The 25,050-nt window shown below is 43.6% G+C and overlaps 3 protein-coding genes across 3 annotated transcripts in view; 2 read left to right on the top strand and 1 right to left on the bottom strand.

Moving 5' to 3' along the window:
• The window catches only part of LTBP2 (latent transforming growth factor beta binding protein 2), an 83,888-nt gene extending 82,584 nt beyond the window's left edge, over nucleotides 1–1,304 (top strand). The window contains exon 36 of the mRNA XM_049770533.1: nucleotides 122–1,304. Within this exon, the coding sequence (XP_049626490.1) occupies nucleotides 122–267 (146 nt within the window). The 3' untranslated portion in view covers nucleotides 268–1,304. The remainder of the gene's footprint in view (nucleotides 1–121) is intronic.
• A 6,808-nt stretch (nucleotides 1,305–8,112) lies between these two features.
• Nucleotides 8,113–9,765, bottom strand: ISCA2 (iron-sulfur cluster assembly 2). The gene is made up of 4 exons (XM_049770552.1): nucleotides 9,686–9,765; nucleotides 9,372–9,474; nucleotides 9,143–9,258; nucleotides 8,113–8,679 (listed from the first exon to the last, which is right to left on the bottom strand). Exons 1-4 carry the CDS (start codon nucleotides 9,757–9,759, stop codon nucleotides 8,505–8,507), a joined length of 468 nt encoding a protein of 155 aa, XP_049626509.1. The 5' UTR covers nucleotides 9,760–9,765; the 3' UTR covers nucleotides 8,113–8,504.
• Nucleotides 9,766–9,952: 187 nt separating this feature from the next.
• NPC2 (NPC intracellular cholesterol transporter 2) lies at nucleotides 9,953–24,268 on the top strand. Its single transcript, XM_049770515.1, has 4 exons — nucleotides 9,953–10,259; nucleotides 15,766–15,873; nucleotides 19,445–19,617; nucleotides 23,475–24,268. The coding sequence occupies exons 1-4, from the start codon at nucleotides 10,175–10,177 to the stop codon at nucleotides 23,559–23,561; spliced, it is 453 nt and encodes a 150-aa protein (XP_049626472.1). The 5' UTR covers nucleotides 9,953–10,174; the 3' UTR covers nucleotides 23,562–24,268.
• Nucleotides 24,269–25,050: the final 782 nt, after the last annotated feature.

Here is a 25,050-nt window from a genome sequence, read left to right as displayed (position 1 = left end):
TTCAGTCTCTGGAGGCTACACAAAGGATTCTGTAACAGGGCAGGGGCCCAGGCTCAGGTGATCGAAGGGAGACTAGTACTCGGGCTCCCTCTCCAACTCTTGACTCCTTCCCTTCTCTTAGATGTCAATGAATGTGAAGACTTGAACGGGCCTGCTGCACTCTGTGACCACGGACACTGTGAGAACACCGAGGGCTCCTACCGCTGCCACTGTGCCCCGGGTTATGTGGCTGCAGCAGGCCCCCCACACTGCGTCACCGAGGAGTAGCAGTGGGGGTTCACTGTGAACAGCTGTCTGGAATTGGGGCCTAAGACACTGGCAGGGGCCTTAAGGGAGCTTACCCAGCAGGGAAGACCCTGGAAGACATCAGGCAGGAGGCTGTGCAGCTCAACTTGCGGCCAGTCTCCCCGGTTTCCCAGCTCAGGCGCTGAGCTCGTCGCCTCCATGCTGCATATCCTTGCTTGGCTCCAGTACCAACAAATAAGTGCTTTAATGCTTCTGCCACTTTTCATGAGTCCCGGCCCATCTGTCCTGGCTCTGACATGGGATACGTAAAGAGGGATGGACCCATCTACCCGCTCAAGCAGCGCAAACATGCAAGGTCCTTTTGCTTAACATCAGAGACACCCTTTCCTGTGTAGTCCATGCCATGCTCATCCTGATGATTCCACAAGTCGGTCAGACCCTGGGCTGGTCCTTCACTATCAATGGAGCAAGGAAAGGCTGGTGGAACCTATCACCATGAGTTTTGGATGTGGACCAGATTTTGCCACGTTGCCATCTGTGGCTTCAGAAAGGAGCAAATGGTCTTGTGTCAGTGAATTCTAAGCTGCTGCAAGCAAGACATAAAGGAAGGAGAGCAAGTAGCCTGAGAAAGAAGGCAGGATGGAAATTTGCTAAAGGGAGTCAGGGTTTTATGCCAGTCTAAAACAAAATAATCTGTAGTTGGGATGAATAAACTAAATCTACAATCTACCCGGGGTAGGTTCCCATGCACTGCAGTAAGGGCTACAAGACAGGAAGCCCAAGTCAAAAGACCTTTAGTAGAAAACATACTTCTTATAGAAACAAATCGTCCCTGCAGCCTGCAAATCAGTTTGATGTGCTGAAACATAAAAAGGCCTATTTTCTAGCTTGTAAAATACAGTATTATCTTGTTTAGGGGAAGCCAGATCTCCAATGGTTCTCACCTGAACTAAAAGGCCTCTCTGCCCTCTTTCCTTTGGGAAGGAGCAGCCTGTGGTCCCAGGTTTACAAGCTGAGATGGATTCTAAGCCCCAGGGAATAAAGAAACATACATCTGGGCACTTATGTTCTTGTTTTATTTCATTTTCAAATTTCTTTACCACATTGTAAATGTTTGAGATGAGGCTGTCCTAAGTTCCTATGACTACGGGCTCAAGGGAACACTTTGCCTTTTTCTGATAAACGGCCATGTAAATGAAAAAGGTGCCCTAAGGTTGGGTGTGATAGGGTGATATGAAAGTGGTAATACTTTCATCTCTACTTTTTTTGTTTGTTTTGTTTTTGGGCCAACGACACTCAGCAATTACTCCTCACTCTGAGCTCAGAAATCACTCCTGGCAGGCTCAGGGGACCATAAGGGATACCGGGGATTGAACCCGGGTCCCTCTCAGGTCATCTGTATGCAAGGCAAATGCTCTACCGCTGTACCATTGCTCTGGCCCCTGATTTCATCTGTCCTACCTGCTGCAGACTGCAAACCACCATAAGATATTTACTGAAGGCCTACTGTGGGTCAGACACTGTGTTGAGTGCTGCACATAAGTCTCATTTAAGCATCCACCAATCCTACCTACTATATTTATTCCCAATTTATACAATGGAAGTGAGAAAACTGACACACATGAGGCCTTAATAATTTGCTATAGATCATGCATGTTGAGACAAAAATATATAGTTCTTAAACATATAAAAATATTCTGGCCTTTCTTCCTAATTAAAAAAATGCAAGTCAAAGATCACATTCAAGATACTGTCAGACTGACAAAATAAAAACTAGTTAAGAATCCTTGTTGAGGGGCCGGGCGGTGGCGCTAGAGGTAAGGTGCCAGCCTTGCCTGCGCTAGCCTTGGATGGACCACGGTTCGATCCCCCGGTGTCCCATATGGTCCCCCAAGCCAGGAGCAACTTCTGAGCGCATAGCCAGGAGTAACCCCCTGAGCATTACCGGGTGTGGCCCAAAAACCAAAAAAAAAAAAAAAAAAAAAAAAGAATCCTTGTTGAGGGGCTGAAAAATATAATACAGCTCAGTGGTACAGCACTTATCAAAGCATGTGGGGAAACTCGCATTGTTTTATGTACCGTCAAGGATATAAACATCCAACTTCTGATGACTTTATTTTAAGCAATGTCTTTCAAAATTATAAAAGCATTTACTCTTTGATTCAGTAATTGTATTTTTAGAAATTTAACCCTAGGGGCCAGCAAGGTGGCGCTAGAGGTGTCTGCCTTGCAAGCGCTAGCCAAGGAAGGACCTCGGTTCGATCCCCCGGCGTCCCATATGGTCCCCCCAAGCTTAGTGCTGAGTGCTTAGCCAGGAGTAACCCCTGAGCATCAAACGGGTGTGGCCCGAAAAACAAACAAACAAAAAATTTAACCCCCCCCAATATAGTCTCACTGCATGTGAAATGACATAAATATGGTTATTACAGCATTATTTTGACTAGCAAAAAATTAAAAACACTCAATTACTAAACCCTAAAAACACATAAAAAGAATAGTCCTAGCTATCAAAAACAGAGTAAGGGGATAGGAAGGCTGTCTAACAAAGTGAAATATGCTGCTATTTGTCAAAAGATGGGAAAGCTAATTGGATATCTGCAAACCACTCCACTTTACACCCCACATTCCAGAGAATTCCTAACCATACCCTAATATCCCGGCTGGCATTCTTAAATGCAATTTCCACAACCCCTCTTCCCAATCTCCCTATTTCATACAAGCACATATATTTCTTTGTATTAAAAGAACATATGACATATCACACATGCTCTCCTGCACTTTGCTCTATACACTTCATGCTTGCACATAAAGAGCTGTCTTGTTCTATTTTATAACTGTATGTGATCCCCTTGAATGGAAAACCGTAATTTATTTCACCAGTCCCCTACTAATGGCTGTTTTCAGTCTTTTTTTTTTTTTTTTTTTTTGCTGTTATAAATAATGCTGTGCTGAATAGTCTCGTATGTGTTGCTTGCATATCAGTGGCATTATCTTAGAAACAATGGTGGCTTGTGGGGAGGTGGCAGGGAGACTCTGTTGTATCCCCTTTTTTGTCTCTTTGAATTGTGTACCATATATATTACCTATTCAAAAAATAAAATATTTTTAAATACAGTTGCTGGCCATAGTCTGCTTATATGGTACTTCTCTTTAATCTATCTGACTACATATATTTGGGGGGGGGGATGTTCACACTTGGTGCTGCACAGAACTTATTTCTGGCTCTGCAACTCAGGGATCACTCCTGGTGGGGTACAGGGTATTATATATGGTGCCAAGGATTGATCCCAGCTTGGCCACATATAAAGCAAGCATGCAATCACTGTTGCTCTGGCCTCAGAGTAAACATCCTGTGGCACTTCTGTGGAGAAAGACAGCAATAAATTCAAAACTGTCAGCATAATTATCAATGACAGTTCTAGGAAGGTAGAGGTGCTTCCTACTTTTGAGAAAACCAGAGAAACCAGCTTGATGCTGGAATGACTCATGAGGGCCCGATTGCAGCTGCATGACCTCAACTTGGCCAAGTTTTTTTTTTTTTGGGGGGGGCCACACCCGGCGTTGCTCAGGGGTTACTCCTGGCTGTCTGCTCAAAAATAGCTCCTGGCAGGCACAGGGGACCATATGGGACACCGGGATTCGAACCAACCACCTTTGGTCCTGGATCAGCTGCTTGCAAGGCAAACGCCGCTGTGCTATCTCCGGGCCCAACTTGGCCAAGTTTTAAAGAGGGTTCACACCACCACAACCAGCACTGACCGATGCTCTATTCAAGATGCACCTGCTAATTTGGACCCTTACAGGGGAAACGATACAAGAAAGACCAAAAGAACAATGCTCAATTGTCACAATTAGGCAAATGAGTATGTCAACATGGAATCTACAATAGCAATTCTTCCTAATCTCTTTTTACATCTGTTTATTTCCTAATCTCTTACTCAGTTATGAGTCCCACAGAACAAGTCTAAGGGTAGACAGACATGATTTACAGACTTCTCTGAGCAATAAATTAGTTCACAGATTAGTTTAATGCCAGAAAATGGTAAAAATCTTTTTGAGAAAACCAAGCCTCAGGGAGTTCTCACCTACAACAAAGGTGGAACATGCTGCTGTAGGCACTCACTATGATACATAAAAAGTTAAATATCAAAGACCTGGAAGTACAGTGGGTAAGGCACTTGCCTGGCATCAGGCAGGCAATAAATTTAAGTTAGGAATAAACTGAGCACCACCGGGTGTGGCCCCAAAACAAAACTGAAGTTAAATATTGATCCTGTGGGCCAGTGAGATAGCTCAACAGACTGAATACAGAACTGTATTAACATATAGAAGAACTGGGTTTGATTCCTAGTTGTACATGGTCTCCTGAGCATCACCAGGAATCGATTCTTTTTTTTTTTTTTTTTTTTTTTTTTTGGTTTTTGGGCCACACCCGGTAACGCTCAGGGGTTACTCCTGGCTATGCGCTCAGAAGTCGCTCCTGGCTTGGGGGACCATATGGGACGCCGGGGGATCGAACCGCGGTCCGTCTCCTTAGGCTAGCGCAGGTAAGGCAGGCACCTTACCTCCAGCGCCACCGCCCGGCCCCAGGAATCGATTCTTAGTACTCCGAGGCATGCCAGGAATGTGTACATCCCCTCCCATAATTAGAAAATCAATTCTTGCAGCAATTAGTACCTTAATAACCTTCTCTGTAAGTTATCGGAAGACAATTTGCTTTTCAATCCATACTAAAGAGTATAAAGTTTTCCTAAATGAATCTGCAGTGAACAACATTCATGAAAATGTCTGCTGGGGGGCCGGAGTGATAGCAAGGCAGTAGGGCATTTGCCTCGCACACGGCTGATTCAGGACTGACCTTGGTTCAATCCCTGGCATCCCATATGGTTCACTGAGCCAGGGTCGATTTCTGAGCACATGCTCAGGAGTAAACCCTGAGCATCACAGGGTGTGGCCCAAAAAGAAAAAAAAAAAAAAAAAAAAGGAAAAGAAAATGTCTGCTGGATTTTATGGTTTCTCAGGGCTCTAAGCAGACAGGCTTAAGAAAATCCTAACCCGGGCCCAGAGAGATAGCACAGCGGCGTTTGCCTTGCAAGCAGCCGATCCAGGACCAAAAGGTGGTTGGTTCGAATCCCGGTGTCCCATATGGTCCCCTGTGCCTGCCAGGAGCTATTTCTGAGCAGACAGCCAGGAGTAACCCCTGAGCACCGCTGGGTGTGGCCCAAAACCAAAAAAAAAAAAAAAAAAAAAAAGAAAGCAAAGAAAATCCTAACTCAGCCGGAGTGATAGCGCAGAGGTAGGATGTTTGTCTTGCATTAGGCTGATCCAGGAAGGACTTTGGCTCGATCCCCAGCGTCCCATATGGTCCCCCGAGCCAGGAGTGATTTCTGAGAACATAGCCAGGAGTAACCCAAACATCACCGGGTGTGGCCCCAAAAAACAAACAAAAATAAAAAGTTGCCTATAGTTCCACTATAGCAGGATGCTATCATGCCCACCAAATGAGTTCCTAAAAAAGTCACGGGTCTGCAAACAGAAACTTGTTACCAGTTCAAGTTTCCTTATGAAGCTTTCTCCATTGAAGGATGATATCTTCCAAAGCTAAACACAAAATTCTGACCAACAGTCATTACGTATGCATAGGAATGTAAGAAAACCTATGTCTTGCCTATTGCAATTTAATAAGTCAAGGAATGGGTTAAGGAAGCTCAATTTTAATGACTTAGCATCAAAAGCTATTGTACCTCTGATGCTCAGAGTTTGTTTGTTTGGTTGGTTTTAGGGCCACACCTGGCAATGCCCAGGGGTTACTACTGGCTCTGCACTCAGAAATCGCTCCTGGCAGGCTTGGGGGACAATATGAGATGCCGGTGATTGAACCCAGGTCTGTCCCAGGTTGTCTGTATGCAAGGCAAATGCCCTACTGCTGTGCTATTGCTCCGGCCCTGATGTTCAGATTTTTTAAATCACAAAAATCAACAAATAACCAACAAAGAGAGCCTGAAAAAATAGGTTCTAATATTATGATTACATTGCAAAATCCCCTTTTAGAGAGAATAAAAATCTTAACAGTCCCCTGTGTTAAGTCACTTTAGGTGTCTAAAGTTACAAGTGGTGTTTTCTGCCACTTCTGGGAACCTGCTAAGAAGTTTGCTCAGGAACTAAGAGTCCCTCTTAGCTTTTTCTCTTTGTACACACTGTACACACAACTAGTTATTTCCTCTAAGTACCATGTTAAAAAAGTAAGGAAAATTCTGTCCTAGATACTTTATTTTTCTTAGTGATATATATATATATGTATATGTATATATATATATGTATATGTATTTTATGTCTTTAATTCCAATGACTTTAATTCCAATTCAGTCTAACAATGTTTCAATACTGAATTTCTAGTCCTGAAATGCAAGTTTTTTGTTTGTTTTTTGGGCCACACCCAGTGATGCTCAGGGGTTACTCCAGGCTATATGCTCAGAAATTGCTTCTGGCTTGGGGACCATATGGGACACCAGGGGACTGAACCGAGGTCCAGGTCCATCCTGGGTCAGCTGCGTACAAGGCAAATGCCCTACCACTGCGCTATCGTCTGGCCCCTGAAATGCAATTTTTTTTGTTGAGACATCCTTTGAAGATCTAGGCAAAGAGAAATTTAACCGATATTTTTTTCAGAATCAAATTGGTGATGGTTTTCCTAACATTAGCATTCACAGATCATTTGTCTTCTAGTGGCCTTGCCATTTTCAACTGTCCATATAGTTCTGGTTTTCCTGGTGCTGTAATACTCAAAGCATAACTATGTTTGGCTCTGTAGCCTAATTGTCATGCCCAAACAAATAGTTTAAAATTCACTGAAACCTACAATTTACAAAGCTCTTTTGGCTGGAGAAATAGTTCCAAGAATTAGAATGCAGATCTGAGTTTCATCCGTGGCACCACATGGAACCGTTATGGTCACCCCAGATAATTAATCCAGAAGTAGCTCCAGGTACCGCTGGGTTTGGCCCAAAAGCAAAAACCTAAAGTAGGGCTTCTAGACCTGACATCAATATAAAAATACTAACTACCTGGTTAAATTTGAATCTTAGATAAACAACAACTTTTCACATCTTATGCAATATTTGTAAAATACACTAAAATATGTTTATCTGAAATTCAGATTTTATTGAAAATCCTACATTCCATCTAGATTTCTATCTTATACTTTAACCCAACCTAAATAAAAATCTGTAAGGATCTATTATTTAGATCAGAGGTTCCCAAGTTTATTTGATCTACAGGTGGGGAATAATCACTCAGTAATATCCCCTGAGAAGTCAACAAGGAATTCTGTAAATGCCCCCGTCTACTAACTGCCTGCCCCCCACCCCAGTATCTTTCTTTGGGAATCAGTGTTCTGTACTAACAAAGGAACCAATTCCTGTTATGTATAGAACAGGAATTAGTGTGCACTATAAGAGAGGAGAAACAACATATCCTAAAAAGATCCAGTTCCTATATGATCACAGAATTTTAAAAGGACTATATGAATAATGGGGCTATTTTTCAAATTATTCAGATATTCATGGAGCTTTCTGGGTACCATATTACAGTTTTTGTCAATCTAACAAATTCATGTGTAAAATCACCTCACATAAATGTATGAAAAAATTGTATATGCTTTACCAAATAATGGAGAATAGATGCAAAGGCAAAAAAAAAAAAAAAAAAAAAAAGAGGATAAATCAACAGGCATATTCAGGAAGAGAGAAATTAAACAGATTAATTCATTTACGTTCCTTAAAGCAGGAAAATAATAATCAAGTTATTCCTCCTAGAATAACCAGTATCCACACCATCTGTGACCCTAATCCAAAACACACCAAGGTCTTTCTTTAAAATGCTGCTTTATGCACACATAAATATATATAATATATATGTAATATATATTATACACACAAATATATATGTAATATATATTAAACACACAAATAACTCTGAAGGTCAGAGAAGTAACTCCAAACTCTAGAAACAGATCAAAATGGTCTCAACCTGCTAGTGGATCTAAGAGACTTGCATCTACATGCCTCAGAATTGAGGGTACTTACTAAAGTCAAGTGTTAGTGGATCACAACCTGAAAAGAAAAGTGGCAATAACACAACGTCCCTATACTGAAGAAGAAAAAAAAAAAATCAAGAGGGACATGATTGGAAGGCGACCTCCAGAATTCTACTAACTAGTCTCCTCAATTTGGTTCCACTGGGGGCCACCTGTCATGGTATCAAAGCTTGAGCGAGAAGGATGAGCCACAGGAACAGCCTTGCTGAGCCTGAGGGTTGTTCAAAACTTGAAAGGAACTTCGGATCAGTTCTTGGCTGAAGTCCACCTGGGCCCCTTTGACGAAAGCCAGGCTATCAGAGTCAACCACCACTCGGGCCCCACCCTGTTCAAACACCCTGGAAAGACAGGAGGAAGGCAGCAATGAGTATCATAAACACCAAAGCCTCCTCCCCTTGGCCCAAACTGTGCATAAAGAACATGGGGCTTATTCCTCCTGAGCACTAATGGGAATCCACATCCAGACAGACTGCAAGGGACTGGAATGAGGGGAGACAGGGTGTCCTTAATAAGCCTTGTCAATATGGAATACATGTTCAGGGGGTCAAAAAAGCAGCTGAATGGACTCAGTGCAGGCTTTGCAATGTTGAAGACCCCAGGCCCTATCCCTGGCACCACAGAGCCCCCCACTAATCCCCATCACTACACTACCACTCCATTCCTGAACAAAGCATTGGGAGTAATGCCTGAGCAACCACCAGGTATATCCCCAAATAAAAACAAGCCTCCCCTCAAAAAGGACACCCTAAACTTCAGAGCTTTATCCCCTTTCTCCGCACCCTCCCTTGCCTCCTTCCTTGCCTGTCGTCCGGATTGACAACTGTATCCAGGGAAAACTTGTACTGGAACCCGGAGCATCCACCTCCCTCCACCTCAAGACGAAGAAATTCTGACCCTTCGGTGATTTCCAGGAGCCTCTGAAATGTGGGATCAGAAATGCCGAATGAAGGGGAGGAAAGTGAGTGGGGGACCAGCTTAGGGTGCCCCCAGTGGCATTGCCAACCCCCCAAATTCCTATCCAGAGGCCTACCTGGACACAGCTTTCAGTGAGGTGTATCCGCCCTTCATCAGCTTGGGGGTTGGAGGACAACGACTCCCGGGGTGCTGGCGGTCCCGTGGAAGCCGCCAAGAACCTGCAGAGCAAGGAAGATGCATGAATTCGGAGTGCAAGAGCTCACCTGGCGACCCCCCACTAAAGAAAGCCTCAAGCCTCAAGCCAAACCTCACAGATCCTAACCTGGCCAGCCCTAACCCCAACCCCTCACTTCCCCCTTGGGCTTCCAGTTTCCCCCCTCGGTCCTGGAGGTGTAGAACCCTAAAAAAAAAACCCAGATGCCTCGGTACCTGGCCTTGGACCAGGGGGCGACCGCTCTTAGGGCCGCAGCCGTAAAGCCCAGTGCCCGGACAGGGGCCGCCATCTTTCTTCCTCCCCTAAGCCCCGCCCATTTCGGCTTCACAGTCCCAACCAATAAGCATCCGCAGGGCAACTTAGTCCCGCCCCAGAGTACTCCTATTGGACGCGGCAGAAAAAGAAGGCGTTTGATTGGCTATCCGCCCACGGCGCCCATGGCGGAAGAGGAACAAGCTGAGGCAAAACGCCTGACCGGGCAAGCCCCTGGGGCAAAAGATGGTTTTGCAATCGCATCTTCTTCCCTGACTTTGGCCAAGTTGGGATTCGTCTGGCCCGAACTCGCTCGGCTCGGAGGTGGATCGAGGGCGGGTCTCGGCTCTGGTTGCAGACGACCGGTCGCCTGACTGGGCTCCGCCCAGGCTTTCCGGTCAGATTTATCCCGTGACCCCAGACTTCCCGGGTCTGTCTCATTCGCAGCCACCATGCACTCACTGGCCTGGCCTGTCCTGCTCCTGGGGCTCTTTGCCTGCGCTCGAGCCGAGCCCGTCAAGTATGCCAACTGCACCGGTAAGCCCTGGACCAGCTGACAGCATCGCTTTCTAGGGGATCCCCAGGACGAGGTTTTTGGGGGTGGGGTCCCTCAATAGCAGGTAATCCAATCCCAAATCCAATTCGAAGGCCCCTGGGGTCACCAACTCCCTTGCAACTCTTTCTTTCCTGGGCTCAGGGATGCTCCTGGAAGCAAATCTTGTTTATTTGTGTGCAAAGTTTCCTTAGCAAAAAAGTTTGGGGAATGAAACAGCGCCGGGTTGTGGGCAAGCGTAGACTTACTGCTCTGGAAGCCTTAGTGATTGGGATGAGCTCTTCCCCATCACTCTTGTTGTTTTGTTTTGTTTTAGACTTTATTGATTGATTGGATTGTTTTGGGTCACACCCAGCGGTGCGCAAGGGCTACTCCTGACTGCACTCAGAAATCGCCCCTTGAAAGATTGGGGGATCCTATGGGATGTCGGGAATCGAACCGGGTCCCTCACGGGTTGGCCGCATGCAAGCCAAAAAAACCCTCTGCTATGTCTTCCACCCCCACTCTTGTTTATCTTTTCGGACAAGTCCTTTTTGAATTGACTGCCGGGCTCTGGTTGGTGGCAAATTTTCCTTCATCAGTTTTCTTCCAGGAAGTTTGTTGCTCACAAGTTCCTTTGCACGGCTCTTTAAAACCTGTTTTTTAAGGAAATAGAAAATAGATGGGGAGGGCATGGAGGAAGCGGGCGTAGAAATTCCAAGTGCACTCAGATCTACAGAAATTTAAATGTTTGAGCGGAACTTTCTCGAAGTGGACAGGTGTGCGGATCAGGAAAAGATGGAACTGATTTTTGTAAAATGAATGAGCAGAAAGGGAACGTGGAGGTCAGTGAATGCCAAAGATGTAAAACACGCAGTTGAGTGGCAACAGAATAAGTGGACCCTTTATATCCAGTAAATACCCAGGTCATTGTAACTTGGGCAGAAATTATTTGTTGCAAAAATAAATGCTAGAGAGCCGGAGAGATAGTACATTGGGTAGCTTGCTTGCCATACACACCACTAGCCGAGGTTCTATCTGTGGCACAACATAGGGCCCTTTCACCCTCCAGCCCCCTAGGAGTAATCCCTGAGTGCAGAGCCAGAAGTAAGCCCCCAAACCAACATTTTATTTTCATTTATTTATTTTGATTTTTGGGTCTCCCCAGGCAGCGCCCAAGGGTTACTCCTGGCTCTGCACTGAAAAATCACTCCTGACAGCCTCGGGGGACCATATGGGATGCCGGGATTCAAACCACCTGGTCTGTCCTGGGCTGGCCACAGGCAAGGCAAACACCTTATCACTGTGCTATCTTTCCAGCCCCCAGCAATTTTTTTTTAAATAAAGTTGAAAATTTTACACTATGTGATGAAAATTTTTGCTGAGGCAAAAACAAAACTGGGATTAAGGGTCAGAAGTGATTAAGGAAGAAACACTGCTGACCTTCTACTGAGATAGCTCAAAAAGGAGCCCTGGGTTTCTTTCAGCACAGCATGGTTCTCTGTGCCCCATTAGGAGTGTCCCCAAGGAGAAAAAAATTTAAAACCACTGTATTATTGAACTATGAGTGTGGTACTTGAAAATCTGCTGTTAACACCTAGATTATTGCCTTTCTTTATGTTTGTTTAACTTAGTAGCAGTTAACTTTGTAAATTCATGTAATCTTTTTTTGGGGGGAAGGGGGCCATACCCAGCGACTCATGCTACTCCTGACTCTGCACTCAGAAATCGCTCCTGGAAGGCTAGGGGGATCATATGGGATGCTGGGAATCGAACCCAGGTTCATCCTGGGTCAGCCGCATGCAAGGCAAACGCCTTGTCCCTGTGCTGTCTCTCCAGCCCCAATTCATGTAGTCTTTTATAGATGAGAATATAAGTGCATAAACTGACTGGCCCAAGATCTCAGGATTAGGAAGCAGTAGAAAAGAAATGGGGATGGGTGGGCTACTTTGGATTTTAGTGGTAAAACCATAAGGAGGGGTAAAGAACTATAAATCCTGGAATTGCCCTACTCATTTGAAAAGAGCCAATGTGCCTATGGGAAGAACATCTTAAGGAAAAGAATGTTTCACTTACATATTTTCAATTTGCTTTTGAATTGGGAAATATACTGTAACAACTCAAGTGACCACATCAAAAGGCTTTTGAGGTCCACTTTCTACCCCATTCCTCCTACAGTGACTCATTTCTCATTCTTTCCTCACTTTCTCAAATAAAAAATGGAACCAGTCAAATTCATTTTGTAATTTTTGCAAATTTTTGAGAAGCTTGTTTTGTGGACTTTAGAAGCCTAAGAGCCTCTTATCAACCAAAAAGCTTGAAGAAGGTATAAGGGCTACATTTTACTCAGGTCTTACCAGAACATGTAACTCAGGCTTGAAAAGAATAGGTAGAATTTGGACCTTGAAAGCTTAGACATACATACACACTAAAGCTCAAATTTATTTTGAGACCATTCCTAGCTTTGTGATCAAGAGCCATTCCTTTTTTTTTTTTTTTTTGGTTTTTGGGTCACACCCAGCAGCGCTCAGGGGTTACTCCTGACTATGCTCAGAAATCGCTCCTGGCAGGCTCAGGGGACCATATGGGATGCCAGAATTTGAACCATTGACCTTCTGCATGCAAGGCAAACGCTATGCTATCTCTCCGGCCCCCTCAAAAGCCATTCTTAATGGTGCCTGGGACCATAATATATGGTTCCAGAACTTGAACCATTTATGACCACAATCACTTACTAGGCAAGTGCCTTTACATTTGTACTATCTCTCCAGCCAGCTGCATAAATTGATTTCTTTTTAAAATCAGCTAGTCAGGGGCCGGGCGGTGGCGCAAGAGGTAAGGTGCCTGCCTTGCCTGCACTAGCCTTGGAGGGACCGCGGTTCGATCCCCCGGTGTCCCATATGGTCCCCCAAGCCAGGAGCAACTTCTGAGTGCATAGCCAGGAGTAACCCCTGAGCGTCAACGGGTGTGGCCCAAAAACCAAAAAAAAAAAAAACAAAAAACCAGCTAGTCAGGGACCTGAGCGATAGCACAGTGGTTAGGCATTTGCCTTGCACATGGCCAACCCGGAACAGGCTCGGATTTGATCCTGGCATCCTATTTGGTACCCTGAGCTTATAATTGCCAGGAGTGATTTCTTTCTTTTTTTTTTTTTTTTTATTTGTTTGTTTTTGTTTTGGGGTCATACCAGCATCGCTCAGGGGTTACTCCTGGCTCTGCGTTCAGAATTTGGCTCTTGGCAGGCTCTGAGACCTTATGGGATGAATATGAATATTAATATGGGATGAATCAAATCAGGGTCCTTCCTGTCTTGGCCACGGGCAAGGCAAATGCTTTACTACTGTGCTATCACTCCAGCACCCAGGAGCGATTTCTGAGAGCACAGCCAGGAGTAACCCCCTGAGCACTGCCAGGTGTGGCCTCAAGACAAAAACAAACAAAACCTGGCTAGTCAGATTTCTTTATCAAATTCCTTCCAAAGACTGGCCTTTATCTCAACCTTTGAGATATTTGCAAATAAATTATTCCCAGCATGGAGAAAGAGAGAGATTTAGACCAGGTAAGAACTGTCTGGGAACAGATGACAATATACACCTTTAATGCAATTAGTTCTGCTTCCTTTTGCTTTCTAAAAGTGTCCTGATTGGGAGTTGAGTTTAATTTGGGTCCTCAGCTTGTATTTCAGTTCTGAAGACCTAGATCTCTACCGAATTTGAAAATATGTGTCCTAATGATTTGGTCAAGATTTGAGATGCTGCCACTCTTTAAGCCTAGTGTTCTCCCATTTTCTTGAAAATGTACCTTACTTGTTTGTCTCTAAGTTTCTTTGTTTCCTTATTTCCACTCTGGAAAATCCTGTGTTCTCTCTTGAATACATATATCTGCTTTGCTCTCTCTCCTCATATCTTTCTATAAAAAATTACCTTGCTTCACACACAGAAACACACACACAATTTGAGATACTACTTAATTTTCTAGCCAAATATTTCTTTTTTTTTTTTTTTTTTTTTTTTTGGTTTTTGGTTTTTGGGCCACACCCGGTGACGCTCAGGGGTTACTCCTGGCTATGTGCTCAGAAGTCGCTCCTGGCTTGGGGGACCATATGGGATGCCGGGGGATCGAACCACGGTCCGTCCAAGGCTAGCGCAGGTAAGGCAGGCACCTTACCTCTAGCGCCACCGCCCGGCCCCTCTAGCCAAATATTTCATGACTCCATAAGATACCGTAGCTTTCTTGCCTCGAAGAACATAACAAATAAAGGAAAAGAATTCCCAACAGTACAGTAGATGCAGTATAGTTTCTTTTTCAGAGATGGAAGCAATTTGGTCTGTTTAGGTTTATTCCTCTGTTCCAGGTTAAGAGAATGGTTCCTTCCTCATAAATTTCATTTCCCAAACTATACCAGGTATAATCCCGGAGCACAGAGCCAGGAGTAAGCCTTGAGCACTGCCAAGGCTATGTCCCAAAAACAATCAAATCAAAATTATTATGTAAGTTAATACAGATTCCAACTTTGTTGTTGTTGTTGTGTTTTGGGCTACACCCAGTGGTGTTCAGGAGTTATTCCTGGCCCTTCACTCAGATATTTTCCTGGCAGGCTTGAGAGACCATATGGGATACTGGGGTTTCAACTTTGATTGGCTGCATGCAAGGCAAACACCCTGCCCTACCTACTGTGCTATCATTCCAGCTATCAGATTCCAACTTTGAACTCTGTTCCAGAGAAGCCATCAGAGAATAAATGCACCCAAGTCTCTGAGTAGAGTGCCTTCCCATTACGTAGAGTAGCCTGAGTCCATCAGAGGCCAAGCAGGCAGGACTCTGACAAGATACTTAAAGCCCTTTTTTGGGGGGTTTCTGGGTCACAATTGGCAACGAAAAACAACAAAGTTGGAATCTGGATTTACTTACATGATAAGGTACACAAGGTAAAGGATAAACAGTCCTAGGGGCAGGAGAGATAGCATGGAGGTAGCGCATTTGCCTTGCATGCAGAAGGATGGTGGTTCGATCCTTGCCATCCCATATGGTCCCCAAGCCTGCCAGGAGCGATTTCTGAGTGTAGAGCCAGAAGTAACCCTTGAGTGCTGCTGGGTGTGACCCAGAAACCAAAAAGATACAACCTAGCATAAGGTCTGTTAAAATCAGGGAGAAAAATAGTACCCAGGAGTAGAAACAGTTCTGTTAGATTACTGCTCCAGCTGCCTCTTCAAACTGCCATGGACTCTCCTCCACACACTCTCCACCTCACTGTGGGGGAGAGGTAGCTTATACCTCCAACCAGCCAATAAATAATAGTTGATTAAGGACTTTTTTTTTTTTGACCTTCTGCATAAAAGGCAAATGCCTTACCTCCATGCTATCTCTCCGGCCCCAGTTAAGAACTTTCTTAAAGGGGGGGTGAACCCCTTTTATGGCCGGTGCTGGTCTGCTTTGGGGTAATACAATAATGTAGACATGAAAGGTGGCTCATTTTCTCTCCTGCACCAATTCATTTTTTTTCTCTTGCAGAGCCGATGGTTGGATTTCTAAAGGACTTACATGTGGATCCTTGCCCTAAATGGCCCTGCATACTGAAAAAAGGAGAGACCTACAGCATCAATACTACTTTCATCAGCAGTGAGTACAAGTGACTTTTCAGATGTATCTTAAAGCAGGTCCTTGGGCTTAAGGGGGGGGGGGGGTGGTACTCCAGATTTCCATGGTTCAGAGCTTGGATTCTTGTGTTTTAGATGCTCTTCTCTTTTTGGACCCCCTTATGCCTGTTTCCTAAAGTCTATAGTGGCCTGATGGCCTAATCTCCAGAAGGGAAATTTCCATGTGTGTACAGGTCAAAGAATGCAGAAGGGCTTTCCTGATCTGTTTTGTTTTTGTTTTTGGGTCATACCCGGAGGTGCTTAGAGGTTACTCCTGGCTCTTCACTCAGAAATTGCCCCTAGCAGGCACGGGGGACCATATGGAATGCCAGGAATTGATGTGTTATTTCTCCACCCTCTCCGGACATATTTTGGCCCATGGTATACAGCAAGTTTTTATGGGAGCCTGAATTCTTTTTAGCTAAAAACTACAGTTTTAGAAAAGATCCCACTCGGGCTGAAGTGATAGCACAGCAGGTAGGGCGGTTTGGTTTGCCTTGCACGAAGCTGATTCAATTAGCCTGCCAGGAGTAGCGCCTGAGCGCCTCCAAAAAAAAAAAATCTACTTCTATAGATTTTGAAACTCTCAAAATGTTGCTGGGTTGGTTTTTCATTTTTGTGGGTTTTAGTTTATTATTTATTTTTGAGTTTTATGGGGTCATAGTTGACTTTCTCCTGCTTCATTGCTCAAGTATCATTTTGGTGATACAGAGATCAAACCTAGGTTGACTAAGTACTTGGAAGACATGAGACTTAACCACTGTACTATCTCTCCAACTTCAAATTATTATTATTATTATTTTGGTTTTTGGGCCATACCCAGTGGTGCTCAGGGGTTACTCCTGGCTGTCTGCTCAGAAATAGCTCCTGGCAGGCACTGGGGACCATATGGGACACCGGGATTCGAATCAACCACCTTTGGTCCTGGATCGGCTGCTTGCAAGGCAAACGCCGCTGTGCTATCTCTCCGGGCCCTCAAAATATTATTTTGAAGTATATATCTTCCAGCTGTTGAGTTTAAGTCCTGCCTCTTTATAAGGTCTAGGAAGTCCAGTGGAACTGAAAAGGAAAGTAAAGAAGCCTGAGTTGGTTTCTTCAGCTTGGAGAAGTATTGTGCCTTCTTGTACTACTTCATTGCTTTCAGATTCCTGCAAATCTAGACAAATGAAAAACTTGCTTTCTAGGAAAGGTTCTACCTTGGGTTCTTCCCTCATGAACTAGAACCTAAACCCATGAAACTAGATAGTCAGATACAATGTCGTAAAGTCCTTTCTCATACTTGCAGCAAATTTGCGTTTTATTTTAGTGGGTGGGGTGGATGTCGTGTCTTTGACTCTCATACCTCGTGGAGCGTGAAGCTTATTCCTAGCTCTGCTCAGGGATTATTCCTGGCATTACTTTGGGCACTGTGTATGATACTAGAGATTTGAACTGGGATCAACTGCATGTCTTAACCCTTTTAAGGATTAACCCTTAATTAACCCTGTACCATCTTTCTAGCTCTCATCTCATTTTTTTGTTTTGTTTTTGGGCCATGCTCAGGAGTTACTCTTGGCTATGTGCTCAGAAATCACTCCTGGCTTGGGGGACTATATGGGATGCAACGGGATCGAACCTCGGTCTGTCCTAGGCTAGTGCAAGACAGACCTCTGGCCCCTCATCTCAGATTTTTTTTTTTTAATAAAGCTTTCTTTCTCCTCCTCCTCCTCCTCCTCCTCCTCCTTCTCCTCTTCCTCCTCCTTCTCTTCCTCCTCCTCCTCCTCCTCCTCCTCCTCCTCCTCCTCTTCCTCCTCCTCCTCCTCCTCCTCCTCCTCCTCCTCCTCGTCACACCCGGCAGTGCTCAGGGGTTACTCCTGGCTCTCTGCTCAGAAATAGCTCCTGGCAGGCACAGGGGACCATATGAGACGCCAGGATTCAAACCAACCACCTTGGGTCCTGGGTCAGCTGCTTGTAAGGCAAACACCACTGTACTATCTCTCCGGCCCCAAGCTTTCTTTATTCTTTATTGAGTGATAAAGCTCTCCAAAAATTAGGCATGTGCACCAGCCCTGAGCATTCATCTCAGATTTTTAATGTAAAGACAACCTTCAGTACTAAAATTATTTTTGTTTCAAACCAAAAAACTACTTTCTTAAGGAATCCAGCCTGGGTCACTCCCACCAAAACAACAACAATAGAGCTAAGAATGTATCTCCAGAATTGCCTAAGACTCATGATACTAAATCTTATTATATTTATCCATTCTGGTCATCTTGTTATATGAACTGAAGAAGTTACTAAGAAATATACTTCTTTCTAATTGTATGCCATTTAAAAGAGTTAATGTTATTAACTATTGTTATTGCCTGTGGCATGTCTATAAAAACTCCTTATTCTTCTCCTCTTTTCATATTGCTGCCAATTTTATTCTTCACTTCTAATCAAATCCTTTAAGCAAGATAATTTAGAATCCAGAGACCAATTTACTAAAACTTTTGTTGTTGTCAATAGCTATGGAGACCAGTTGGGTGGGAGGAACCCTAAGTGCCCAGAACAAGCCCAGGACCTTGCACATAAAAGATATACGCTCTCAAAGACTTGAGCCACCTTCCTAGTCTTTCATCCACTAAAACTCCTTAAGAATCACATTTCAGAGGCTAGAGCAATACTAGAAAAAAAACTCAAAAAAGCTAGAAAGAAACTGAGCACAGTGGGTAGGATGTTTGCCTTGCACTCAACCCACTTGGGTTCAATACCCAGCATCCCATGATCCCTGAGTCTGCCAGGAGTAATTTCTGAGCGCAGAGCCAACAGGAGTAACCTCTGGGCATCATCAGGTGTGGCCCAAAAACCAAGAAATAAAATAAAATAAAATAAAATAAAATAAAATAGGGCCCAGAGAGATAGCACAGCGGCGTTTGCCTTGCAAGCAGCCCATCCAGGACCAAAGTTGCTTGGTTTGAATCCCGGTGTCCCATATGGTCCCCTGTGCCTGCCAGGAGCTATTTCTGAGCAGACAGCCAGGAATAACCCCTGAGCACTGCCGGGTGTGGCCCAAAAACCAAAAACAAAACAAAATAAAACAAAAAAATAAAATAAAAAACACAGTTCACTTGGACAGAAGGTGCTATAGATAAGAAAGATAAAGTCTCTCTTCATACATTACTGTTTTTCTCTTTACACCTTCCTATGCTGTAGATAGGAAAGAGAAAGTTTACTGTCTCAAGTCAGTCACTTTGTTCGATGAATTATTTATCTAAGTAGCTCCTATTTTCCTAAGATACTGGAAGACAGAGCAGAGAAAACAATCCCTACTGATTGCTTTTATTATACTTGGAGTGGGGGGCATCGGTTAGTCATTTTTCAAGTATGAAAGTGACTGCTTGCTCTGAGCATTTGCAGAGGAACGAAGCATAACTCTAAGGAAAAATAGACTGTAGGACTTAGGTAAGATGTTATGATATTCTATAATAGTTATGCCATGGCTTGAGAATATGTCTGAATTTTTTAAGTTAGAAATTGGAAAATGGCTGTTTCCTTCATTTTCTGATTCTCTCTTTTTTTTTTTCTCTCAGATACGAATTCTCAAAACTGCACAGCTGTGGTGGCAGGTATCATAATGGATATGCCAGTTCCCTTTCCCATTCCTGAGCCAGATGGTTGTAAGAGTGGAGTTAGCTGCCCCATCCAAAAAGGCAATACCTACAGCTACCTTAATAAGCTACCAGTGAAGAAAGAATACCCCTCTGTAAGTGATGCTGTCATGGAGGAGATTTGTAGGCCATGTGATTACGGAGGTGGGGTGGGAGGCAAGAAGCAAAGATGGGAGAAGTTCTTTATTCGCATGGTGAAGATACAGAACATAAGGTAAAGAAAGATAGTTGGAGAGTTAGTGGTAGAGCAGATCATTTTCATTGTGCGCCTTTATTCTTTGTCTGGTTAACCAGGACCTAATGATGCCATTTTAATGTACAGTACAGGCATCCCGTGTCTCATGCCATTTTGATCAATAATAGACCATATATATAATAGTAGTCACTAAATACCTGGGCTTAGTGACCTAACTGTTGCATTCATCTTGCTTATTGCTTCTCTTGATAGTATCATTTTCCCCTGTGCTTGATTGACTCTCAAATACTTTTGTTCATCATGGCCATCGCCTCTAAGCATACACAGTCCCACTGCTGATGTTGCCAGTATAAGAAGCCAAGGGAGGGATTGACATAGAAGCAAAGTGATTCAGGGCAAGTAAAGTAGGAAATCAGGCATGTCCCCTTCTACCAGAGCTTTGTTCTTGAGTAAGAACACAAACAAGGGAAGCTTTTAGAGGATCAATTGCCTTGAGAAAAAGAGGACTGGCGAAAATTTGAAAAGAGCCTAAATAGGTTAGTCACATGCAAGGCAAATGCCCTATCACTTGTATCACCACTCCAGTCCTCTGCCAGGAGTGATTTCTAAGCACGGAGCCACGAATAACCCCTGAACACTGCCAGGTATGGCAAAACAGACAAACAAACAAAAACCACAGTGATAAGAGCCTGGGAGTATAGCTTAGCAGTAGAGCACTTGTCTTATGCATGCAAGGCCTTGGCTTAATCTTTTTCATCACATGTGTATGTGAGCACACACACACACACACACACACACACACACACACAGTTATAAATGTGATAAGCCACTTTGTATCAAAAGGTCAATTCTGAAGAGCCTAAAATTTAATTAAAGATAGTCTCTGGATTCTGTGATGACACAGATAGTGTTTAAATACAGAAAGGTCTGAACCTCATTATGAGGCTAAAATTCTACTGCAGTTCCTGGGTAGTTTAAGGCAGTGTTTTTTAACCACTCGGCCAGTTTTCGGCATTAAAAAGTCAACAATCATTGTTTAAACAATTCAAGAATCATTATTTCTTGCATAATCTGAAAGGGAGCAGTAATTTTGCAAGTGCAGATGCAAAGGCAGCTGGAAAAGTTTTGGAAATACTGGCCCAGCTGATTGTGGAGAGGAATATTACTCTCTAGATCAAATCTTTAATGCGGATGAAACCCCCTGTTCTGGAAATGGATGCCTAAAAGGGTTTTCAACCACAAGGAGGTCAAATCAGTGTCCACCTTTGAGGTTTTTTCAGAGCAGGCTAGCAGTCTTACCTTGAGAAGTCCTGAGCCATCATGCATTGGCCAAGCACACATTGCCAGTCAGGTGCTTCCACCCCTGACTGCTCATATGCGGTAACTTTGCTTCAAGATGAATTTCTCAAGAGCTCATCCCATCCTTTCACAATTATCTGCACTTGTGACCACTCTAGGTGGTGGTGTAGCCCAACTTTACACTAAAGAAATTGAAGTTCCTTATATTCCACAGTATGGCCATAATTGGTCAGACACTACTCAGGTGACAGGTGCAAAGCCAGGTCTTGTGACTCCAAAAATTGCACAGCGGCAAAAAAGGATCTTTAGCAAGTATCAGATAGTTCAAAGTATCTTAGCTCCATCTTTAGGAGATGCTGGCTTCTCCATCAGTCTGTTAACAGAAGTCTCTTAATTCCCAGAGCTACTCTTCTTTTTCCACACTCCCACCTCACCTATTATACTGCTGCCTAAAACCTGTGCTTGTGAGATAAAGCCTTCTAAAATTGACTTGTAGTGAAGATAGGAACCTTGATAAGAAGGCAAGTAAAGGAATCTTGACAAGAGGGAGGTTCCCTCTTAACCTTGATAAGAGGTTCCCCTTCACAAAAAAATAAATAAATAAAATAAGCTGCATTTTGGAAAGAAATTAATTAGAACTCAAGACCAACTTGCCCATTTCTGTTTTCTCCAAGTGGCAGATAATTTGAGAAGTAGCTAAAGAGTCTTTAGCACAGGGACTCTGCACCTAAGAGACTCTAAAACTACAGATTTGTAGTTATTTTGCAGAGTAACTACATAAAAGTAGGCATTTCCAAGTCTTGTTTGCTTCTATAGAGACTACAGACCTGATACATAGCAGGTGCTTTTAGTCTGTGGCAGCTATTGTTTGCTTGTTTGAGAAGCAGCTTAAACTCTTTTTAAGCACAAAATGAAACAGAAATTAATATGTATTAGTCTTGGAAAACTTATGAATCAAATTTTGAAAAGTGGGCTATCAAGTTCACTCAAATGTTCCGTTATGAAGAAACACTGGAGTACTGAAGGGAGGCAGCAGCTGATATTAAGTCAGCTTAAGTTCCTAATAAAGGCGTAGAAAAGAAATGGTGAATAGGGGCCGGAGAGATAGCATGGAGGTAGGACATTTGCCTTGCATGCAGAAAGACAGTAGTTTGAATCCGGCATCCCATATGGTCCCCCGAGTTTGCCAGGAGCACAGAGCCAGGAGTAAACCCCTGAGCGCTGCTGGGTGTGACCCAAAAACTAAAAAAAAAAAAAAAAAAAAAAAAAAAGAATAGAAGCAATTAGAAGGGATAACTCAGTGCATGTGTGAAACAAGTCAAGACAGATATATCTAATGAAACATATGGTCCAAAAAAGTTTGGGGAAGTTAACTGAATCTCGTTGCTACACAGATTTCCTGTTTCTACCATTCATACAGCCATAAACTTCTTTTGGACATTCTTTTTGATTTGATATTTCTATTTCCAGCTAATGAATAAGTTTCTTTATACCTAAGAATCTAACTTCTACATGCAGGGGCCAGAACGGTGGCACAGGTGGTAGGGCTTTTGCCTTACGTGTAAACCTAGGATGGACTGTGGTCCAATCCCCTGGCATCCCATATGGTCCCCCCAGCCAGGAGCGATTTCTGAGCACATAGCCAGGAGTAACCCCTGAGTATTACTGGGTGTGGCCCCAAAGCAAAACAACAAAAAACTTTTACATGCTTATGCTTTTACTATCCCTTATGGTTATAGGTGGGGAAAGGCTGGAGATTTGACAAATGGAAATTGTTTGGATATAAAGTCATTTTTTATGTAAGATTTTATTCATGTGCCATTGGTATAAGAAGAAAATAAAGGTTCATAGACTGAGAATGAGACTCAGCAATAGAACATGTGCCTGATATGTGTGAGGCCCTGGGTTTAATTTCCAGACCAACACATAGGCACACCCCAAAGCTGTATAAATTATGTTTGATAGTTTAACTAGCTCAGTACTGGTGGTGATGCTAACAGCAAGTCAAGGTAGTAGCTTGGTTCACTCCAACATAACTGTCTATATCTTCTTCCCATCCTAGTGTGATAGATTCAGTTAAGAAGAAGAGTATGGGGCCTGAGAGATAGTAGAGTGGTAGGGCGTTTGCTTTGCATGCAGCCTTTCCAGGACAGACTGTGGTTCAAATCCCGGCATTCCATATGGTGCCCTGAGCCTGCCAGGAGTGATTTCTGAGCACAGAGCCAGGAGTAACCCCTGATCGCTGCTGGGTGTGACACAAAAAAAAAAAGAGAGAGAGAGAGAGAAGTATGAAGAATGTCTTGTCAGTTTTTTACACTGAGATCTAGGATTCAGAATTTGGGGGGGAAAAAAAGAAAAATATAAAGAATGTGAAGGATCTGTGATTCAAAATTAATCCAAATCTGGGTTGAGATGAAGTGCTAATTTCATTTTCTCACATTTTTCTTTTTTCTCCAGATAAATGTGGTGGTGCAGTGGAAACTTCTTGATGACAAAAAACGTCCTCTTTTCTGCTGGCGAATACCAGTACATATTGAATCCTAGAGTTACATGGTGCTGTTCTGTCCATGTGGGTGCAAGAGAGCCTAGGTGGAAAGAGGGAAGGAAAAATCAAGCATAAACTAAATCAGTGTTGGGACCTCTGAGATGTAGCTCAGCAGTCTAGAGCATTTGCCTAGCATGTAAGGAGGGCCTGGGTTCAATTCCCAGCACCTTCCAGAAAAAAATGCAAAAAAAAAAGTCCTAAACTAAGTCTGTGCTATGCTGTTCTCTTGTACTTAACCTCCAAAAAACTTCTAAGACTGTATCCTGGTAGCTCAGGTGGTTGGTTACCCTTGTGATACTCTTTGCAGAAGAACTGAGGGAATGTTAAGGAGTGAGACAGGAGGGATTGATTTAATTTTCTTAGTGTGTTTTGCTATTGGAAGAAAGAGCGTCCAGCCTGACAGGACCCAAGTGAGGCTGCTTAGGGCTGATTTCTTGACTCCCACAGCAGAGGACAGGGTGCAAAGCACATCTATCAAGCTGGGATCCATCAAACAACTTCTGCGATTTGCTCCTCTGGCAGTGCCTCCTAAGACCAGTGTATCCAGCCCACCACCTACTGAGGCCTTACCTTCAGTGCTGGACTGTGGAACCTGGGAGGGAAGGTGCCACGACTGAAACTCCTCTCTGGATGACTGTTATTGTTTCCCATCTCCTTTTTCTGTCTTTGGGGGTTTCATTAAATGCAGCATCTTTTGACTAACAAAGATTTGCTTCTTTTTTGGAGGGGAGGGGGGCATTCCCAGCAGCACTTGGGTTACTCTTGGCACTGTGCTCAGAAATTACTCCTGGTAGGTTCTCGAGACCATATGGGATGCTGGGGATCAAAACTGGGCCAGCCTCATGCAAGGCAAACACCCTACCCATTGTGCAATCGCTCCAGTCCCATTTGCTTCTTTTTTAAAGCCAAAAGAACAGCCATACTTGAGACCTTTCTGTGTACTTGGAGACTGTGCCCCTTCTTACAGAGAATGTCCCTTCAGATCCATGGCAGATGGATACCCAATCCCTGGGGTGCAGCAAAAAATGACTTTTCTTGAGGTTGTAGCAATAAATAGTACATTGGGTAGAGTGGCACTTGCCTTGCATACAGCTGACTCCAGCATTCCATCTGCTACCCAACGCCCATTGGCACAATCTCTGAATGTACAACCAGGAGTGAATCCTGAACACATGGTTGTGTTCCCTTCGACACACACAAAAGATTTCCAGAATGTTCTTTTGTCCCCTCTGTCCTGTTAGTTCTCACTATTTGAAGTAATGTTTTGTATAATCTGATACCACAAAGCACACTTTGGGGAAAAATTTAAAAAAAATTAAAAAATGAATAACATTGGAAAAGTCCAGGGAACTGAATTTGGAGGATGAGGAGTTGTGCTGGCATAAACTAGCATGAAGCATAATAACTTTTGGAAATTTCCACTAATTTTAAAGTTGTGGCAACGCCCATTGGCACAATCTCTGAATGTACAACCAGGAGTGAATCCTG

This window comes from Suncus etruscus, chromosome 3, assembly GCF_024139225.1.
Source record: "Suncus etruscus isolate mSunEtr1 chromosome 3, mSunEtr1.pri.cur, whole genome shotgun sequence".
Taxonomy (NCBI): domain Eukaryota; kingdom Metazoa; phylum Chordata; class Mammalia; order Eulipotyphla; family Soricidae; genus Suncus; species Suncus etruscus.
Note: the sequence above shows the minus strand (reverse complement) of the source record. Positions and strands in the feature narration are given on the sequence as shown.

Excerpts from the sequence above, each read along its gene's own strand:
- ISCA2 (XM_049770552.1), bottom strand. The coding sequence starts at position 9,759 with ATGGCGGCCCCTGTCCGGGCACTGGGCTTTACGGCTGCGGCCCTAAGA. Across the intron at positions 9,475-9,685 it reads GCCCCCTGGTCCAAGGCCAG|GTTCTTGGCGGCTTCCACGG; the intron begins GTACCGAGGCAT and ends CTTGCTCTGCAG. Across the intron at positions 9,259-9,371 it reads TCACTGAAAGCTGTGTCCAG|AGGCTCCTGGAAATCACCGA; the intron begins GTAGGCCTCTGG and ends CCCACATTTCAG.
- NPC2 (XM_049770515.1), top strand. The coding sequence starts at position 10,175 with ATGCACTCACTGGCCTGGCCTGTCCTGCTCCTGGGGCTCTTTGCCTGC. Across the intron at positions 15,874-19,444 it reads CAATACTACTTTCATCAGCA|ATACGAATTCTCAAAACTGC; the intron begins GTGAGTACAAGT and ends TTTTTCTCTCAG. Across the intron at positions 19,618-23,474 it reads TGAAGAAAGAATACCCCTCT|ATAAATGTGGTGGTGCAGTG; the intron begins GTAAGTGATGCT and ends TTTTTTCTCCAG.